The sequence below is a fragment of the Chiloscyllium plagiosum genome, chromosome 24 (genome assembly GCF_004010195.1).
Source record: "Chiloscyllium plagiosum isolate BGI_BamShark_2017 chromosome 24, ASM401019v2, whole genome shotgun sequence".
Lineage (NCBI taxonomy): Eukaryota > Metazoa > Chordata > Chondrichthyes > Orectolobiformes > Hemiscylliidae > Chiloscyllium > Chiloscyllium plagiosum.
This window is the reverse complement of record NC_057733.1, coordinates 38,013,922-38,030,747: the sequence shown is the minus strand read 5'-3', so window position 1 is coordinate 38,030,747 and position 16,826 is coordinate 38,013,922. Positions and strand designations below refer to the sequence as shown.

The 16,826-nt window shown below is 42.4% G+C and overlaps 1 protein-coding gene across 3 annotated transcripts in view; it reads right to left on the bottom strand.

Annotated features, from left to right (window-relative positions):
• Positions 1–16,826, bottom strand: part of LOC122562201 (E3 ubiquitin-protein ligase rnf213-alpha-like) — a 159,421-nt gene that overhangs the window by 125,956 nt on the left and 16,639 nt on the right. For all 3 annotated transcript variants that reach the window (XM_043714879.1, XM_043714880.1, XM_043714881.1), the window contains exons 6-11: positions 11,309–11,435; positions 9,953–10,113; positions 9,202–9,328; positions 7,380–7,552; positions 3,911–4,267; positions 2,622–2,707 (exon numbers count right to left, since the gene is read on the bottom strand). In XM_043714879.1, the coding sequence (XP_043570814.1) occupies positions 2,622–2,707; positions 3,911–4,267; positions 7,380–7,552; positions 9,202–9,328; positions 9,953–10,113; positions 11,309–11,435 (1,031 nt within the window). The remainder of the gene's footprint in view (positions 1–2,621; positions 2,708–3,910; positions 4,268–7,379; positions 7,553–9,201; positions 9,329–9,952; positions 10,114–11,308; positions 11,436–16,826) is intronic.

Sequence of the window (16,826 nt, the reverse complement as noted above, 5' to 3'; positions counted from 1 at the left end):
CCATCCAGATGCCTTTTAAGTATTACAATTGTACTTGCACCTACCACTTCCTCTGGCAGCTCATTCCATACACCCTCTGAGTGAAAAAGTTGCCCCTTAGGTCTCTTTCATATCTTTTCGCTCTCACACTAAACCTATGCCCTCTAGTTCTGGTCTGCCCCACTCCAGGGAAAAGGCTTTGTCTCTTTATCCTATCCATGCCCCTCATGATTTTATAAACCTCTATCAAGTCACCCCTCAGCCTCTGACGCTCCAGGGAAAACAGCCCTAGCCTATTCAACCTCTCCCTATAGCTCAAATCCTCCAAACCTGGCAACATCCTTGTAAATCTTTTCTGAATCCTTTCAAGTTGCACAACCTCCTTCCAATAGGAAGGAGACCAGAACTGCACACTATATTCCAACAGTGGCCTAACCAAAGTCTTGTTCAACCGCAATATGACCTCCCGATTCCTGTACTCAATACTCTGACCAATAAGGGAAAGCATATGCAAGGGAGGAGGAGAGAGATAAAATGTAGTAGATGTCACAAAGATAGAGAGATAAATCATCTGAGTAGCAGATAATCCACCCAGATTGGTCAGCATGGCCAATCCACCGAACCTGCACACCTTTGGACTGTGGGAGGAAACCAGAGCTCCCGGAGGAAAGTCACACAGACAAGGAGAGAATGAGCAAACTCCACACAGACAGTCGCCCAAGGGCAGAATCGAACCCAGGTCTCTCGCAGTGTGGGGTAGCGGTGCTAACCACTGAGCCACCGTATTTTACAAGCAGGCAACAAGTGAAATGATGTCCAATTTTAACTGCTGTGGCCTGCTCCAAATCACTTGCAAATATCAGCAGATGCCAGCACTGCAGATCTACTCAATGCCCAAAAGTATAGCAGGAGAGGACCATGCTGCACTCTAGAGATGTAAACCACTGCATTACCAGTGCATATTAACGAGGCAATGGACATCCAAACACAGGAATCCTTGACAGGAAAGTAGCCTCTGTTAGTAAACTGGATTCTAATTAGGTGCAAGATTCTCATGAATTTAGCCAGAATGTCTTGTAAGAGTAAAGGTAAAGGTCACCATAGTCTACTAGACTGCTCACTCCTTAGAGAGACTTGTGGCGTTTAACCTGAGGGTCACCATGGCTCAGGCAAGGGGGGAGGTTGAGAAGGAGAGTCTTTCATGACACCTTCAACCAATGCAGCAGTTGAACCTACTCTGTTAGCATCACTCTGCATCACAAACCATTCAGTTAACTGAGCTAACCACCCTCCACGAATGGCGCGTATGCCTATTTGCTACAGGGAAAGCCTGGTGTAGAGAACATAGTGGGGGTTACACACAGAAAGTCAACAGAAAGTACAGAACACAAACAAAGACAGGAACAGAGAAAAGAATAGTGGTCCAGTCCAAGCTGGAGGGTTAGTTGGAGGAGAGAATGATCAGTTTGTGCTACCTCAAGAAAATCAAGAAACAAGTGCTGCAGTAATCTAAGCAGAAGACGTTTAGATTCAAACACAGCAAAGCTATTGGACAATCTAAGATTGAGGCAGTCTGGGACAGCAACAAGTAGAGGGTGCCAGAGAGAGACCATAGAATGCAATAGAGAGAAGCGCATGTTGCAATTAACAATGAGGCCTAGGGGAAAGTGAGCAGAAAACAGTAGCTGGACTTGTGGGACACAGGCAAAACTATATATAGCTACAAGTGGAGTACAGTAAGCTGGAAAGCAATAGCATTTTAGATTAGATTAGATTACTTACAGTGTGGAAACAGGCCCTTCGGCCCAACAAGTCCACACCGACCCGCCGAAGCGCAACCCATCCATACCCCTACATTTACCCCTTACCTAACACTTTGGGCAATTTAGCATGGCCAATTCACCTGACCCGCACATCTTTGTGACTGTGGGAGGAAACTGGAGCACCCAGAGGAAACCCACGCAGACACGGGGAAAATGTGCAAACTCCACACAGTCAGTCGCCTGAGTCGGGAATTGAACCCGGGTCTCTGGCGCTGTGAGGCAGCAGTGCTAACCACTGTGCCACCGTTCTGGTAGCACCCCGGTCTGCTCCATTTCCATCTCTGACAGACTCAAGGGGTGTTTGTGTTTTGTAGTACATGTAGCAACGAGGCAAGGTAATAATATAAATTCTGAAAAACTACCATGAGAGAAATATATTTTACAACTCCTTTTCTGGATTTGTGATCTCCTAGCAGCTTGATTTTATCTGGTGAACAAAGGCATTGAAAATATTGTGCCCCTTTGAAATTGCTTATTAAATATAATTCTAGATGTTCCATCTTTTCTTAAAATCAAATGCAGTGTTCTCATTTATTTATGATGTGGAGGTGCTGGTGTTGGACTGGGGTGGACAAAGTTAAAAATCACACAAACACCATGTTATGGTCCAACAGGTTTACTTGGAAGTACTAGCTTTTGGAGTAGGAACAGCGGTCCGAAAGCTAGTGTTTCCAAATAAACCTGTTGGACTATAACCTGATGTGGTGTGATTTTTAACTTTGTCAATTATGTAGAAGTTTCTCATTAATCAATAACACAAGCGAAATAATGTTATATGTCCCCCTTTAAAAAACATTGATAGGAAAATGTTGGACTCACTTTTGTGCATTAGATAGGTTTCTGCTTTGATGTGTTGAATTTGATTCTGGAACATTCTTGTTGTCATCATTTGTTTCACTTTCATCCTATGGAAACAGGTTACAAAAATTAGCTTTCCTGCCACTCTATAGTTCAGAAGTAAATTGTAACCTTAACAAGTAATGGAATCAATCCAAAGTACTGCACTGAGTATTTCACAAAACATCGCTAGACTATTTATTTTACTATTTACTTTATACATTCACAAAATGGATTTATTTGAAATTCTCCTGATTTCAGAAAATATCATTGCTTTGTTGGACCTGATGCAGCCAGGTTTAATTGTTTATAATCATCTTTATCAATACAACTGCCAGCTCTTTTCCTTAGTTTTAGATTTACTTAGGTTCTTTTCATTTTGCAGTCTTTTAAAATCAACTTATTCAGACATGTTATTACAAACTTCTGGAGCTGAAGTTATCTTGAAACTTGTTCAAAAACATTTATTCTTGTAGCATATAAAAGACAATCCTTCCAAATTATGTATTAACTACAAATGTTGGCATTTTCTCCCAGCACACCCAAGTCTAAATGATTAGTATAGATTGGGAAAAGAAGTAGAATATGTACTGATTTCTGAGGATTGGAGTGTACAGCTCGCTTTAATCTAATAAAAAGTGGCTTAATCTCAAGATTGTTATCGGGGAATGGGATGAAGTCAGCAGAGCTGGGGAGTGGAGTTTAGTGCAGGGTCCACAAACCATAGTTTAGTCTCCCTGATATGCAATTAAGACATCAGAAATTTATACATGCATCAACTTCAATTTTTCAAACTTTATACCATTCTCCCTGATGTTTAGTAAGAACTTCTGAAGGTTGAAGCTCCACGCCAAGAATACGAGGCCAAAAAAACTAACGTACTGATGCATGCTGAAAGCACATTTTGATATTCATTTGGCAACTAGTGGCAGCCATCATTCACTGGGGAAATTACCAAGAATCCGAATGCCTATTCTGCTCCAGGCAATCTAATGTTTTGGAAAAAGCCTCAAACAGGAGTTAAGCTTAATGTATTTCCCAATAGGGACCAAACACATGTTTCATGCACTGCCCACTTTCCTGGCTTCATCAACCCAGTGGATGTTGCCCTGAATGTGTGCTTGCACCTCATTACACCCTTTAGCAGCTGATTTCTGCCTGTGTCAACCAGTTCCTGAGTCTATTATTTTGTTTCTTTTAATTTCTGCCATCTACAATTTTTAACCAGAATACAAACCAGTGCAAATGAAGTGAAATGAAGGTAATATTACCTTCTGTTGGGTGGCTTTGTGATTTACTTGTACAGAGTCACCTCTGCCTGTGTTGGAGCTGGTTGACTGATCTTTAGCAGATTTTGGTTTGGCTGTGTCTTCAGCACTCTTGTCCTGACCACTGTGTGAAGTACCAGCAGCTGCAGCTTTACCGTCCATTCCTGACTGCGGTTTTACTTTTCCACTTTCCTTTGGATCCTTGGAATCCGTATTACTGATCTGAGAGGCAGACCCCACCTCCACCTCCTTCTCTGTGACAGCAGGAACAGGCACATCCTCCACCAAGTCCGTATTCTGCTGCAGTTTGCTTTTCTTTCGAGAATCCTTCTTTTCATCTTGCGTCTTCGCTCTTTTCTTCTGTTTTTTTAAAATTTAAAATAATTTAGTCACATGTCTGACATATTCCAAATTCAAAATGATGTTGAAAGATTCGAGATTCTTACCATTTATTCTCCTATATATGCTACTTGTAAATTTGAATGGATACATTGGTATGTGCCAAAATACCAATAAAAGTCTAATGTTCTAAATTCTAATAGGCGCAACTTAATTTCATCCATGTTAATGCATCTTTCGCATATTCCAGTCAGTTAAGTTGCCACTGTAAGTGCTTAACAAAAGATGGAATTCATAGCTTTCCAGTCGTGCATTGCACAGTGAAGATATGATGCAGTACAGCATTTGGAAAGGCCCTGTCACTGAACAGGCTGTGGAGGTACTGGTGGGTGACAGTTGATGGCCAGATCTTCCAATAGGAAGACAGCCATTGCAGCAACATTGACTGGAGCTGTGCATCAGCAATGATGCTGCTGAATCGGTGGGAATTTTACAGAAAGTTGAAACATCCGATGGGAAATAAAAGAACACAGAAAAATGTAGTGCAGGAACAGGCCCTTCGGCCCACTATGTCTGTATCGACCATGATGCCATTCTAAACTAATCCTGATCTGATCATGGTCCATATCCCTCTATTCTCTGCCTGCTCATGCTGCGGTCTAAATCCTTTTAATCATTGCTATTGTATTGGCTCCCCTGGCAGCATGTTCCAGGTGCAATCCTGTGCAAAAAAACTCACATCTCCTTTAAACTTTCCCCCTCTCACGTTAAACTATGTATATGACATTTCAATGGGAAAAAGACTCCGACTATCCACCCTATCCCACGCCTCTGTAATTTTATATCAGGTCACCCCTAGGCCTCTGACACTCTTGCAAAATCAATCCAAGTTTGCCCAAACTCATTTTATAACTAACACATTCCAACCCAGGCAACATCTCTTTTGGTAAATCTCCTTTGCACCCTCTCTAAAGCCCTGAATTCTTCCTATATTGTGGCAACACACAATACACATTACAGGTCTGGAGTTCTCCAAAGATGTCCCCAAGTCTGTGTTAGAGTCAGACACTTTAGGTTGGACTGACTTCCCTGCAAGGTTACCCAAGAAATAGCAGAGGATTGAAACTTGTTCTAACTCCTGGGTACATACTGAATTGATCTCCTCATTCAACATTAACACTCTCCACTCCACCCCCCCCCCCCCCTTCACGGCAGCGATCCCCCACAGATCTGACTCCATGTCCAAACCCAACCGACCCCCTCAAGTATCCCCATGGCCCCCTCCTGACCCATCACACCCTGACCTACCCAACCTCTTCATTCACTCACCTGGCACCTATATTCCAACTCCAATCTCCTGCCCACCTACACACTCATTCACCTTACACACTTAACTTCTCACAAATGCTGTTCAAATAACTTCAGGACTTTAAACTTCACAACACGGTAATTACACATGGCAAAGGGACATGGTTTCAGCACTGATCCTCTTTGCCATGATCTGTGAGGATTCCAGGGTTAATGTACACTGCTTTGGCTGGAATAGCTCTCAGCCGAAAGCCTTGCCCAACAGTCTATAACAAGTGGTCAATTCTTCGTCTGATCTAGAGCAGAAATAATGTTTCCGATCCAGATTGGAAGATTCAGGCCTGTTTCATTTCCTGCTTTGGAACAGACCAACTGCCATGCAGTGAAACTAAAGACTGTGCCAACAGCACATGGGCAGCACGGTGGCTCAATGGTTAGCACTGCTGCCTCACAGCACTGGGGACCCGGGTTCGATTCCAGCCTTGGGCAACTGTCTGTGTGGAGGTTGCACATTCTCCCCTTGTCTGCGGGGGTTTCCTCCGGGTGCTCCAGGTTCCTCCCACAGTCCAAAGATTATGTGAATTGGCCATGCTAAATTGTCCACTGTGTTCAGGATTGTGTAGGTTAGGTGCATTAGTCAGGGGTAAGTGTAGACTAATAAGGCAGGGAGAATGGGTCTGAGTGGGTTACTCTTCGGAGGGTCAGTGTGGACTTATTGGGTCAAAGGGCCTGTTTCCACACTCTAGGGATTTTATGATTCTATGAATAGGTCCAGAAGACATGTTATATGAGCAAGTTCAACAAAGATAAACTGTAAATTTGTAGTTCAAGATAGAATAAATGGCTGGCACTAAGCTCATGGATTAGAACTTGAAGGGAAAAAAATGCATTTCGATAGCACCTTTTACAAGCTCAGGATGTTAGGAGCGACAGTGAAATATTGGTTAAAGTGTACAAAATGTAGCAGCCAATTTATGTACAGCAGGTTCCCACAAAGCAGATTGATTAAAAGATAAGAATAGGCCAGGACATTGTGGTAGCTCCTCCCTCCTTCTACATAGTGTCATGAGATCTATTCTATCCACTTGAGGGGATAGAATAGATCTACTCATCCAGATGGCCACATGTTGTGTTACAGAGGGAAAGAATCTCATATGAGATGAACAACTCTGTTTTTGCAACTCTGCACCCTTCCTGACCCTCACTTTCTGGCTAAAATAACCTACTTTCAGTGATCCCCAACTGCATACTTCACTTTGTTGTGTTCTTTCTGTAGATTATTTGAAATTAAACACTTCTACACAAATACTATAGCTTTTACTGTGGCTTTGTGCACACCAGAGCACATCAATTTGTCTTAAACGTCAGAGACAAATACAATCATTTTACTGATTGTACATATTTTTCTCTCACCTCCTTTTCATTCCTTATTTCATTTGAAGCTGTTCAGCTCATATGAGATTCTTTCCCTCTGTAACACAACATGTGGCCATCTGGATGAGTAGATTGGTACAATATTAAAGCCACTTGATTCTTAGAATACGCAAAGTTCATTGATCTCAGCAGCTGGGACACTTACCCCAGCCTCACTGCTCTGTAATAAGGAGTGGGAAAAATTATCAGCCAGGGACGGCCTATATGACAGCTGTCCTAACGACTTTGATTAGAAAGTCAGAATGGTGCTTCACAGGCAATAACCCATATCCAATTGTACATATGTTGATGACTGACATCAAGCAGGAGTCAAGGCCTTCAGGAGATGAGAGAAAATTAGCAAAACACACAATGCATAGGATGCACATTTTAAAGCTGAAAAGGACAGTACCTTTGATTTACTTTTGATATATTCATCGTCTCCCAGAGTACTCTCTGTGGAAGGAATCTGCTCTTTGACTGTATTTTGTGGATCAATTTGTTTCACATCTTCACTTGATTCTGATTGTTTTCCTTCTGAGATTGACTTGGATTTAGCAGCAGCTTCTGCTGTTTCACTGGCAGCTGGAGGACACAAACAAATAAAGTGTAGGGCACAGTAATAGAAAAGACATTTAAAAGTTGGACATCTTGGGTTAGAATATTATAATGTCAACAGTTATAAATAGCTAGCAAATCACAGCAATATTTCATGCAATGAAAAAGGTATAAATACCCCAAAAGATCAATTTGCTAACTATTTCATGTCAGTTTGGCTGAGGTACTATTAATGCTAATTATAAGACCATAAGATCTAGGAGCAAAATTAGACCATTCAGCCCATTGAGTCTGCTGCACCATTCGATCATGGCTGATATGCTTCTCAACAGAATTCTCCTGCCTTCTCCCTATTACCCTTGATCCCCTTACCAATCAAGAACCTATCTATCTCTGTGTTAATGATTTGGCCTCCACAGCCCTCTGTGACAATGGATTCCTTCTGACCTTCGAAATTTCTCCTCATTTCAATTCTAATCATCCCTTTTTAGGGTGGCACGGTGGCACAGTGGTTAGCACTGCTGCCTCACAGCGTCAGAGACCCGGGTTCAATTCCCGCCTCAGGCGACTGACTGTGTGGAGTTTGTACATTCTCCCCGTGTCTGCTTGGGTTTCCTCCGGGTGCTCCGGTTTCCTCCCACAGTCCAAAAAATGTGCAGGTCAGGTGAATTGGCCATGCTAAATTGCCCATTGTGTTAGGTAAGGGGTAAATGTAGGGGTATGGGTGGGTTGCGCTTTGGCGGGGCGGTGTGGACTTGTTGGGGCGAAGGGCCTGTTTCCACACTGTAAGTAATCTAATCTTTTTACTGAGGCTGTGCCTCTGAGTCTTTGTCTCAAATTTCCCCTTCCTGGAAGGTAGCGAGAAGGGGAAATAATTGAGTGAGTTGGCCCTGAACAGATACCCATCATCACCTTTACTAACTGAATAAAGTGCAAGGAAGTTTGTATGCACATGTGAGCTTGAATGCCATAATCTGGGAGCAATCAAAGACATGGAGAACGGGGTGGGGTGGGGGTGTGGTGGTGGTGAGGGGAGAGAGGGGTCAGGGTGGGGAGGCAAAGGGATAGCCTTTAAAAACTGCAAGGCAATGATTTCCACCAACTATCCTGATGGGCCCACTCCCCAATGACCCACACTTTGTCGAAAGGTTATAAAACGTTTTTCCTGCCATTGCATCCTCTGAGCAACAAAATTGACTAGAGGACTTTAGGACCCAGCAGCTGCTGGTCTTGAATTAGCGAAGAAATCCAGCAAAGATTGTAGTGAACTGATTGGCAGGCAAGCTGGAGGTCTCTCAGATGCCAAGTTAGTCACTACTTAACAATAGTCACCCCCACAATTTTTTTAAAAATGGGAAAATAACACTATGGTTCTGAGAGTTGTGATTTGGGTCCTATTTGTAGTTGCACAGTTTATTACATCGCTGAATAAGACCTTTTTACCAAGCCATAACCTTGTTAAACATTAAACACGCACATTAAACACATTGTGTCTCCACGAAGCAGCAAACTTCATTTTGCACCAAATGTTGACATTCAAGCTTTTAATGCAGTGGTAAAATAATCCATTTCCATTTTGCATGGGATCAGTATGTCAATCACATTTTTTCTTTAAATTGGCAGTGCCCCACCTTTACCAAAGTGACCAGGCTGGTGGGTATCTTGGCCAAACTCACCATCTGCTTGCTCTCCACATGTTGACTCAGCTGAATCACTCGCAGATGATTCTTTGTTTTGGATAGCTACAGCAGTTTGAGGAATCGAAATTTTTGACTTCTTTCCTTTTCGGTTTCTGCGTCTTTTCTGTTAAAATAAATCCCAGTGTGCATTTAGGATCAATCTATTCCAGAAAACTGGACAGATAAACTAGGCATGGAGCTTCATTATGTCTGGAATGTAGGTTTGCATATATTTCAACTTTTTTTAAGAAAAGGCTAAGGAAATGTAGTTTACTACTCCTTTCTCAAAGCATAAAATACAATAAAGTCAGAATATAAACAAATAAAATGAGGCTGTACAATTCAGTGGCCAAAAACCATCATAAATGAAAGAACCAATATGATCAAGCAAAAATGCAGCAATGATACTGTACCCAACACTTCTAAATGTCGTCAGTTCAGTGTTGTTGATGCATTTGCACTGTGTCATGACTCACTGGAGTGGTGCACTAGGCATTAAGCCCCACTTTTCCTGAAGTGATCACAAATGGAAATTTGATTAAACCACCAAACTGCCCAATTTCACCTAACTATATCATGACCTATATGACAGCTGTCCTGACAACTCTGATTAGAATTGTGTTTCACAGGCAATAACCCATATCTCATTGCACATATGTTGATGACTGACACCAAGCAGGAGATGAGAGAAAATTGGCAAAACATACAATGCATAGGATGCACACTTTAAAGATGAATATGACAGTACCTTTGATTTCTTTTTGATAGATTCATTATCTTGCAGAGAACTCTCTGTGGATTGAATTTGCTCTTTGACTGCATTTTGTGGAGGACCTTGCTTCACATCTTCAATAGATTCTGCTTGTTTTTCTTTTAAGGTTGGTTTGGACTTAGCAGCATCTTCTGCAGCTGCAGGACACAAACAAATAAGGTATAGGGCACAATATTAGAAAAGACTTTTAAAAGCTGGATAGAATATTATAATGTCAACAGCTCCAGTATTTGGCAAATTATAGTAATATTTCATGTGAAGAAAAGGGTATAAATACTCCAAAAGATCAATTTGGCGTCTCCACCATTCGATCATGGCTGATATATTTCTCAGCCCCATTCTCTTGCCTTCTTCCCATAACCCTTGATCCCCTCACTAATCAGCAACCTATCTATCTCTGTCTTAAATATACTCAATGATCTGGCCTCCACAGCCTTCTGCGGCTCTGAGTTCCACAGATTAACCACCCTGTGGCAAAAGAAATTCCTCATCTGAGTGTTCTCCCTCCACCCGGAAGCTCTGCCTCCAAGTCCTTGTCTCAAATCTCCCTTCCCTGGGAGGTGGTGAAAAGGGGAAATAATTGAGTGAATTGACCTTGAAGAGATAGCCATCTCCCTCACCAACTAAATAAAGGGCAAGAAGGTTAATGGGCATGTGGGAACTCCAAATGCCTTAATCTGGAGGCAATTAGAGACATGGACAATGGGAAGGGGGCAGAGAGGTGGCCTCTAAAAACCATAAGGCTGCGTTTTCCACCAACCATCCTGATGACCAGCTCCTCAACAACCCACACCTCGTCAAAAAGGGTATAAAACATTCTTCCTGCCATTTCATCCTCTGAGCAACAAGATTGACTGGAGAACTTTAGGACCAGAAACTGCTGGCCTCTGATTGTTTGAGAAAATCAGCAAAGTTTTTAACAAATTGATTGACAGGTGAGGTGATCTCTCAGACACCAAGTTAGTCACTACCTAACACGGTCACCCCATAAAATTCTTTAAAAATGGGGGAAAAAAAAAACCCAATGGTTCTGAAAGTTGTGATTTAGGTCCTATTTATAGTCACACAGTTTATTGCACTGCTGAATAAGTCCTTTTTACCAAGATGTAACTTTGTTCAAATGTGGTCTTACACACATTAAACATATTGTGTCTCCACGAAGCAGAAAAGTTCATTTTGCCTCAAACTTTCATAGTCAACCCTTTAATGCAGTGGTAAAATAATCCATTTCCATTTTGACAGGATCAATATGTCAATCATGTTTTTCCTTAAATTGGCAGTGCCCCACCTTTACCAAAGTGACCAGGCTGGTGGGTATCTTGGCCAACTCACCATCTGCTGGCTCTCTACATGTTGACTCAGCTGAATCACTAGCAGGTGATTCTTTGTTTTGGACTGCTGCAGCAGTTTGAGGAATCGAAATTTTTGACTTCTTTCCTCTTCGGTTTCTGCGCCTTTTCTGCTAAAAAAAAACCCCAGTGAGCATTTAGGATCAATTTATTCCAGAAAACTGCACGGATAAAGTAGGCATGAAGCTTCATTAGGTCTGGAGTGTAGGTTTTCACATATTTCAACTTTTTTTCAAGAATAGGCTACAGAAATGTGGCTTACTACTCCTTTCTCAATGCATAAAATACTATAAAATCAGAATATAAACAATTAAAAAGAGATCATACAAGACAATTCAGTGGCCAAAAACTATCAAAAATGAAGGAACCGATATGATCAAACAAAAATGCAGCAGTGAAACTGTACCCAATACTTTTAAATGCCCTCGGTTCAGTGTTGTTGATGCATTTGCACGATGTCATGACTCACTGGGGCAGTGCATGAGACATTAAGCCCACTATCCATTGAGTCATCACAAATGTGAAATTTGATTAAACCACCAAACTGCTCAATTTCACCTAATTATTGAATTCAAGTTAAAAGGATGTGCACGCCAGGGTTTTATCATTAACAAGAAAATCACTATTTATTGCAATCAAATAGTTTTTAATCAACAGCAAAAATGGACAGGAATTGCTAACTTTTATCTCCATAACTTAAACTCCACACTTTATTAAAATTCCCATACACATACAAATAGGCACACAGAAACAAGGCAAACACTAATATTACAGGTGGGGAAAGGTATTAAAAAAGCACAGTTCTGACGCTAGTTGGGATTGCAGGTAATAATGAGTTATTTTCCCTCAGTTCCTTCTGATTCCTTTTGTCTCTTTAGTGAGGACACAAGGTAATGGATGCACCAATTCACAATCTTTCATTCAGTGTTTGGTGATTTACTCATTCGAAATCTCTGAAGATACTTGGTCCACATGTTTCAACCAGCAACTTGCAGAGAGAGTAAATTGTAGGGAGGTGATTAGTGAGAACAGCATCTAAGAGATTTTTGGCTAATGTTCCATCCAGCAGGGGAAGACATATGCTTTCTCTATGCAAGCCAGATGGCTCTCCTGTCCTGTCCACATACAAAGCTAGAGCCATTTGTGCAGGATCCAATCAAAAGGCCAATCATAGGGCTGTTACTGTGCTGAGTACTTCTGAACACACGACTGGTGCAATTAAAAGACTGGCTCTGAGGCCCCTCTTGTGGCACAGTGGTAGTGTTCCCTAGGTTCAAGACCCACCTTCTCCAGAGATGTGTAATAAGATCGCTGAACAGGTTCATTAGAAAAAAGACTATCTTTGGGCAAAATTGCCCTGATACACATATACAGAGCCAATGTGTCTAGCATGAAACCCTACTGCTTGAACAGGACAACGTTGTAGGTACAACTCACAATGAGTTCCTGTTCCATTTTTAAAAATTAACTAAATCTTCCACAATTCCTTTGTTCAAAGCAGTATTTTTCCCCATGTTTTAGACAATGATCCAAAAGCAAAAATGTTCTTTACAACTGTAAGGTAAAGCAGGTTTGCCACTGCAACACAGCTGCGTTTAAACTAAATAGCGGGGGGGGGAGGGGACAAACTTGAGGTTTAAGAAGGAAATTGAAGGGAAAGTTAGAACAAGAGAAGTCAAGAAAGACAATGGTATCAATGGAGCAGAAAACTCAAAAAGGGATCATGCCGTAAGGTTGAGTGAAATAGGGATTGATAGGAAGGGTGAGGGCAGTAACAAATTAAAAATATTATATATGAATGCACGAAGTATTAGAAAGAAGATGGATGAGTTGAGGCTCATTTGGAAATTAGCAGTAACAATGTTGGGGATAACGGAGACATGGCTTCAAGTGGACAGGGCCTGGGAAATGAATATTCAAGGCTATACGTGCCATCGTAAGGACAGACTGACGGGCAGAGGGGATGCAGTGGCCCTGTTGGTAAGGAGTGATATTCAGTCCCTTGCGCGGGAGGACCTAGAATCAGGGGATGTAGAGTCAGTGTGGATAGAGCTCTCAGGGTAGAAAGACCCTCATGGGAGTTATCTACAGGCCCTTAAACAGTAGTCTGGATGTAGGATGTAAGTTGAATAAGGAGCTGAAATTGGCCTGTCGCAAAGATATTACTATAGTTGTTATGGGGAATTTTAACATGCAGGTAGACTGGGAGAATCAGGATGGTACTGGACCCCAAGAAAGGGTGTTTGTGGAGTGCCTCCGAGATGGATTCTTAGAACAGCTGGTGCTGGAGCCTACCAGGGAGGAGGTAATTCTGGATCTGCTGCTGTGCAACGAACCGGATTTGATCAGGGACCTCGGAGTGAAGGAGGTAGTGACCATAATACAATAAGCTTTAATCTGCAATTTGAAAGGGAGAGGGTACAATTGGAAGTGACAATATTTCAATTGAATAAAGGAAGAGGAGGGACACTCTACAATGGGACTTCGGAGAACTCTGAAGAAGCCTGAAAAGCAGGACATCCAGGGTGGTTATCTCCGGTTTGCTTCCAGTTCCTCAGGCTCGAGAGGATAGGAGCAGGGAGATAATGGACTTGAATGTGTGGCTGGGGAACCGGTGCAGGAAGTAAGGATTTAAATTCTTGGATCACTGGGATATGTTTAGCGATAAGGATAAATTATACAAGAGGCACGGGTTGCATCTTAATAGGTAGGTTTGCCACTGCAACACAGCTGTGTTTAAACTAAATAGCGGGGGGGGGGGGGAGGGGACAAACTTGAGGTTTAAGAAGGAAATTGAAGGGAAAGTTAGAACAAGAGAAGTCAAGAAAGACAATGGTATCAATGGAGCAGAAAACTCAAAAAAAGGGATCATGCCGTAAGGTTGAGTGAAATAGGGATTGATAGGAAGGATGAGGGCAGTAACAAATTAAAAATATTATATATGAATGCACGAAGCATTAGAAAGAAGATGGATTAGTTGAGGCTCATTTGGAAATTAGCAGTTACAATGTTGGGGATAACGGAGACATGGCTTCAAGTGGACAGGGCCTGGGAAATGAATATTCAAGGCTATACGTGCCATCGTAAGGACCGACTGACGGGCAGAGGGGGTGCAGTGGCCCTGTTGGTAAGGAGTGATATTCAGTCCCTTGCACGGGAGGACCTGGAATCAGGGGATGTAGAGTCAGTGTGGATAGAGCTGAGAAATTCTCAGGGTAGAAAGACCCTCATGGGAGTTATCTACAGGCCCTTAAACAGTAGTCTGGATGTAGGGTGTAAGTTGAATAAGGAGCTGAAATTGGCCTGTGGCAAAGATATTACTACAGTTGTTATGGGGAATTTTAACATGCAGGTAGACTGTGAGAATCAGGATGGTACTGGACCTCAAAAAAGGGAGGTTGTGGAGTGCCTCCGAGATGGATTCTTAGAACAGCTGGTGCTGGATCCTAACAGGGAGGAGGTAATTCTGGATCTGCTGCTGTGCAACAAACCGGATTTGATCAGGGACCTCGAAGTGAAGGAGCCATTAGGAAGTAGTGACCATAATACAACAAGCTTTAATCTGCAATTTGAAAGGGAGAGGGTAGAATCGGAAGTGGCAATATTTCAATTGAATAAGGGAACTATGGAGCTATGAGGGAGGAGCTGGCCAAAGTTCAGACGAGGAATGAGGTGAAGAGGAGCTGGCCAAAGTTCAATGGTGCAATATCTTAGCAGGGGTGACAGTGGAGAAACAATGGCAGGTATTTCTGTGTATAATACAGAAGTTTCAGGATCAGTTCATTCCAAAAAGGAAGAAAGATCCTAAGAGGAGGCAGGGGTGGCCGTGGCTGACGAGGGAAGTTAAGAAACATATAAAGTCAAAAGAGAAAAAGTATAACATAGCAAAGGTGATTGGGAAAATGGATGACTGGGAAGCTTTTAAAGAACAGAGGATTACTAAGAAAGAAGTACGCAGAGAAAAAATGAGGTACGAAGGTAAACTGGCCAAAAATATAAAGGAGGATAGTAAAAGCTTTTTTAGGTATGTGAAAGGAAAAAAAAAATGGTTAAGACTAAAATTGGTCCCTTGAAGACAGAAATGGGTGAATATATTGCGGGGAACAAAGAAATGGCAGAAGGGTTGAATTGGTACTTCAGATCTGTGTTCACTGGGGAAGACACAAGCAATCTCCCAGAGGTAACAGTGCCTGAAGGACCTGAACTGAAGGGAATTTATATTTGCCAGGAATTGGTGTTGGAGAGACTGTTAGGTCTGAAGGTTGATAAGTCCCGGGACCTGATGGTCTACATCCCAGGATACTGAAGGTGGTGGCTCTAGAAATCGTGGATACATTGGTGATCATTTTCCAATGTTCTATAGATTCAGGATCAGTTCCTGCGGATTGGAGGGTGGCTATTGTTGTCCCACTTTTTAAGAAAGGAGGGAGAGAGAAAGCAGGGAATTATAGACCAGTTAGTCTGACCTCAGTGGTAGGAAAGATGCTGGAGTTAATTATAAAGAACAACAGAGGATAGCAGTAACAGGATAGCTCAGTCAGCATGGATTTATGAAGGGGAAATCATGCTTGACTAATCTTCTGGAATTTTTTGAGGATGTAACTCTGAAGATGGACAAGGGAGATCCAGTGAATGTAGTTTCAGAAAGCCTTTGATAATCAAGGGAGATCCAGTGAATGTAGTTTCAGAAAGCCTTTGATAAAGTCCCACATAGGAGGTTAGTGAGCAAAATTAGGGCACATGGTATTGGGGGCAAAATACTGACATGGAGTGAAAATTGGTTGGCTGACAGGAAACAAAGAGTATATGGCTCCCTTTCGGAATGGCAGGCGGTGACCAGTGGGGTACCGCAGGGATCAGTGCTGGGACCGCAGATTTTTACAATATACATTAATGATATAGATGATGGTATTAAAAGTAATATTAGCAAATTTGCTGATGATACAAAGCTGGGTGGCAGGGTGAAATGTGAGGAGGATGTTAGGAGATTACAGGGTGACCTGGACAGGTTAGGTGAGTGGACAGATGCATGGCAGATGCAGTTTAATGTTGATAAATGTGTGGTTATCCATTTTGGTGGCAAGAACAGGAAGGCAGATTACTACCTAAATGGAGTCCAGTTAGGTAAAGGGGCAGTACAATGAAATCTAGGTGTTCTTGTACATCAGTCAATGAAGGGAAAAAGTGAGGACTGCAGATGCTGGAGTATCAGAGCTTAAAAATGTGTTGCTGGAAAAGCGCTGCAGGTCAGGCAACATCAAAGGAGAAGGAGAATCGACATTTCGGGCATAAGCCCTTCTTCAGGAATGAGGAGGGTATGCCAAGCAGGCTAAGATAAAAGGTAGGGAGGAGGGACTTGGGGGAGGGGCGTTGGGAATGCGATAGGTGGAAGGAGGTTAAGGTGAGGGTGATAGGCCGGTTGGTGGAGGGTGTGGATCTGACAAGGGAGTCGCGGAGGGAGTGGTCTTTCCGGAACGCTGATAGGGGTGGGGAGGGAAATA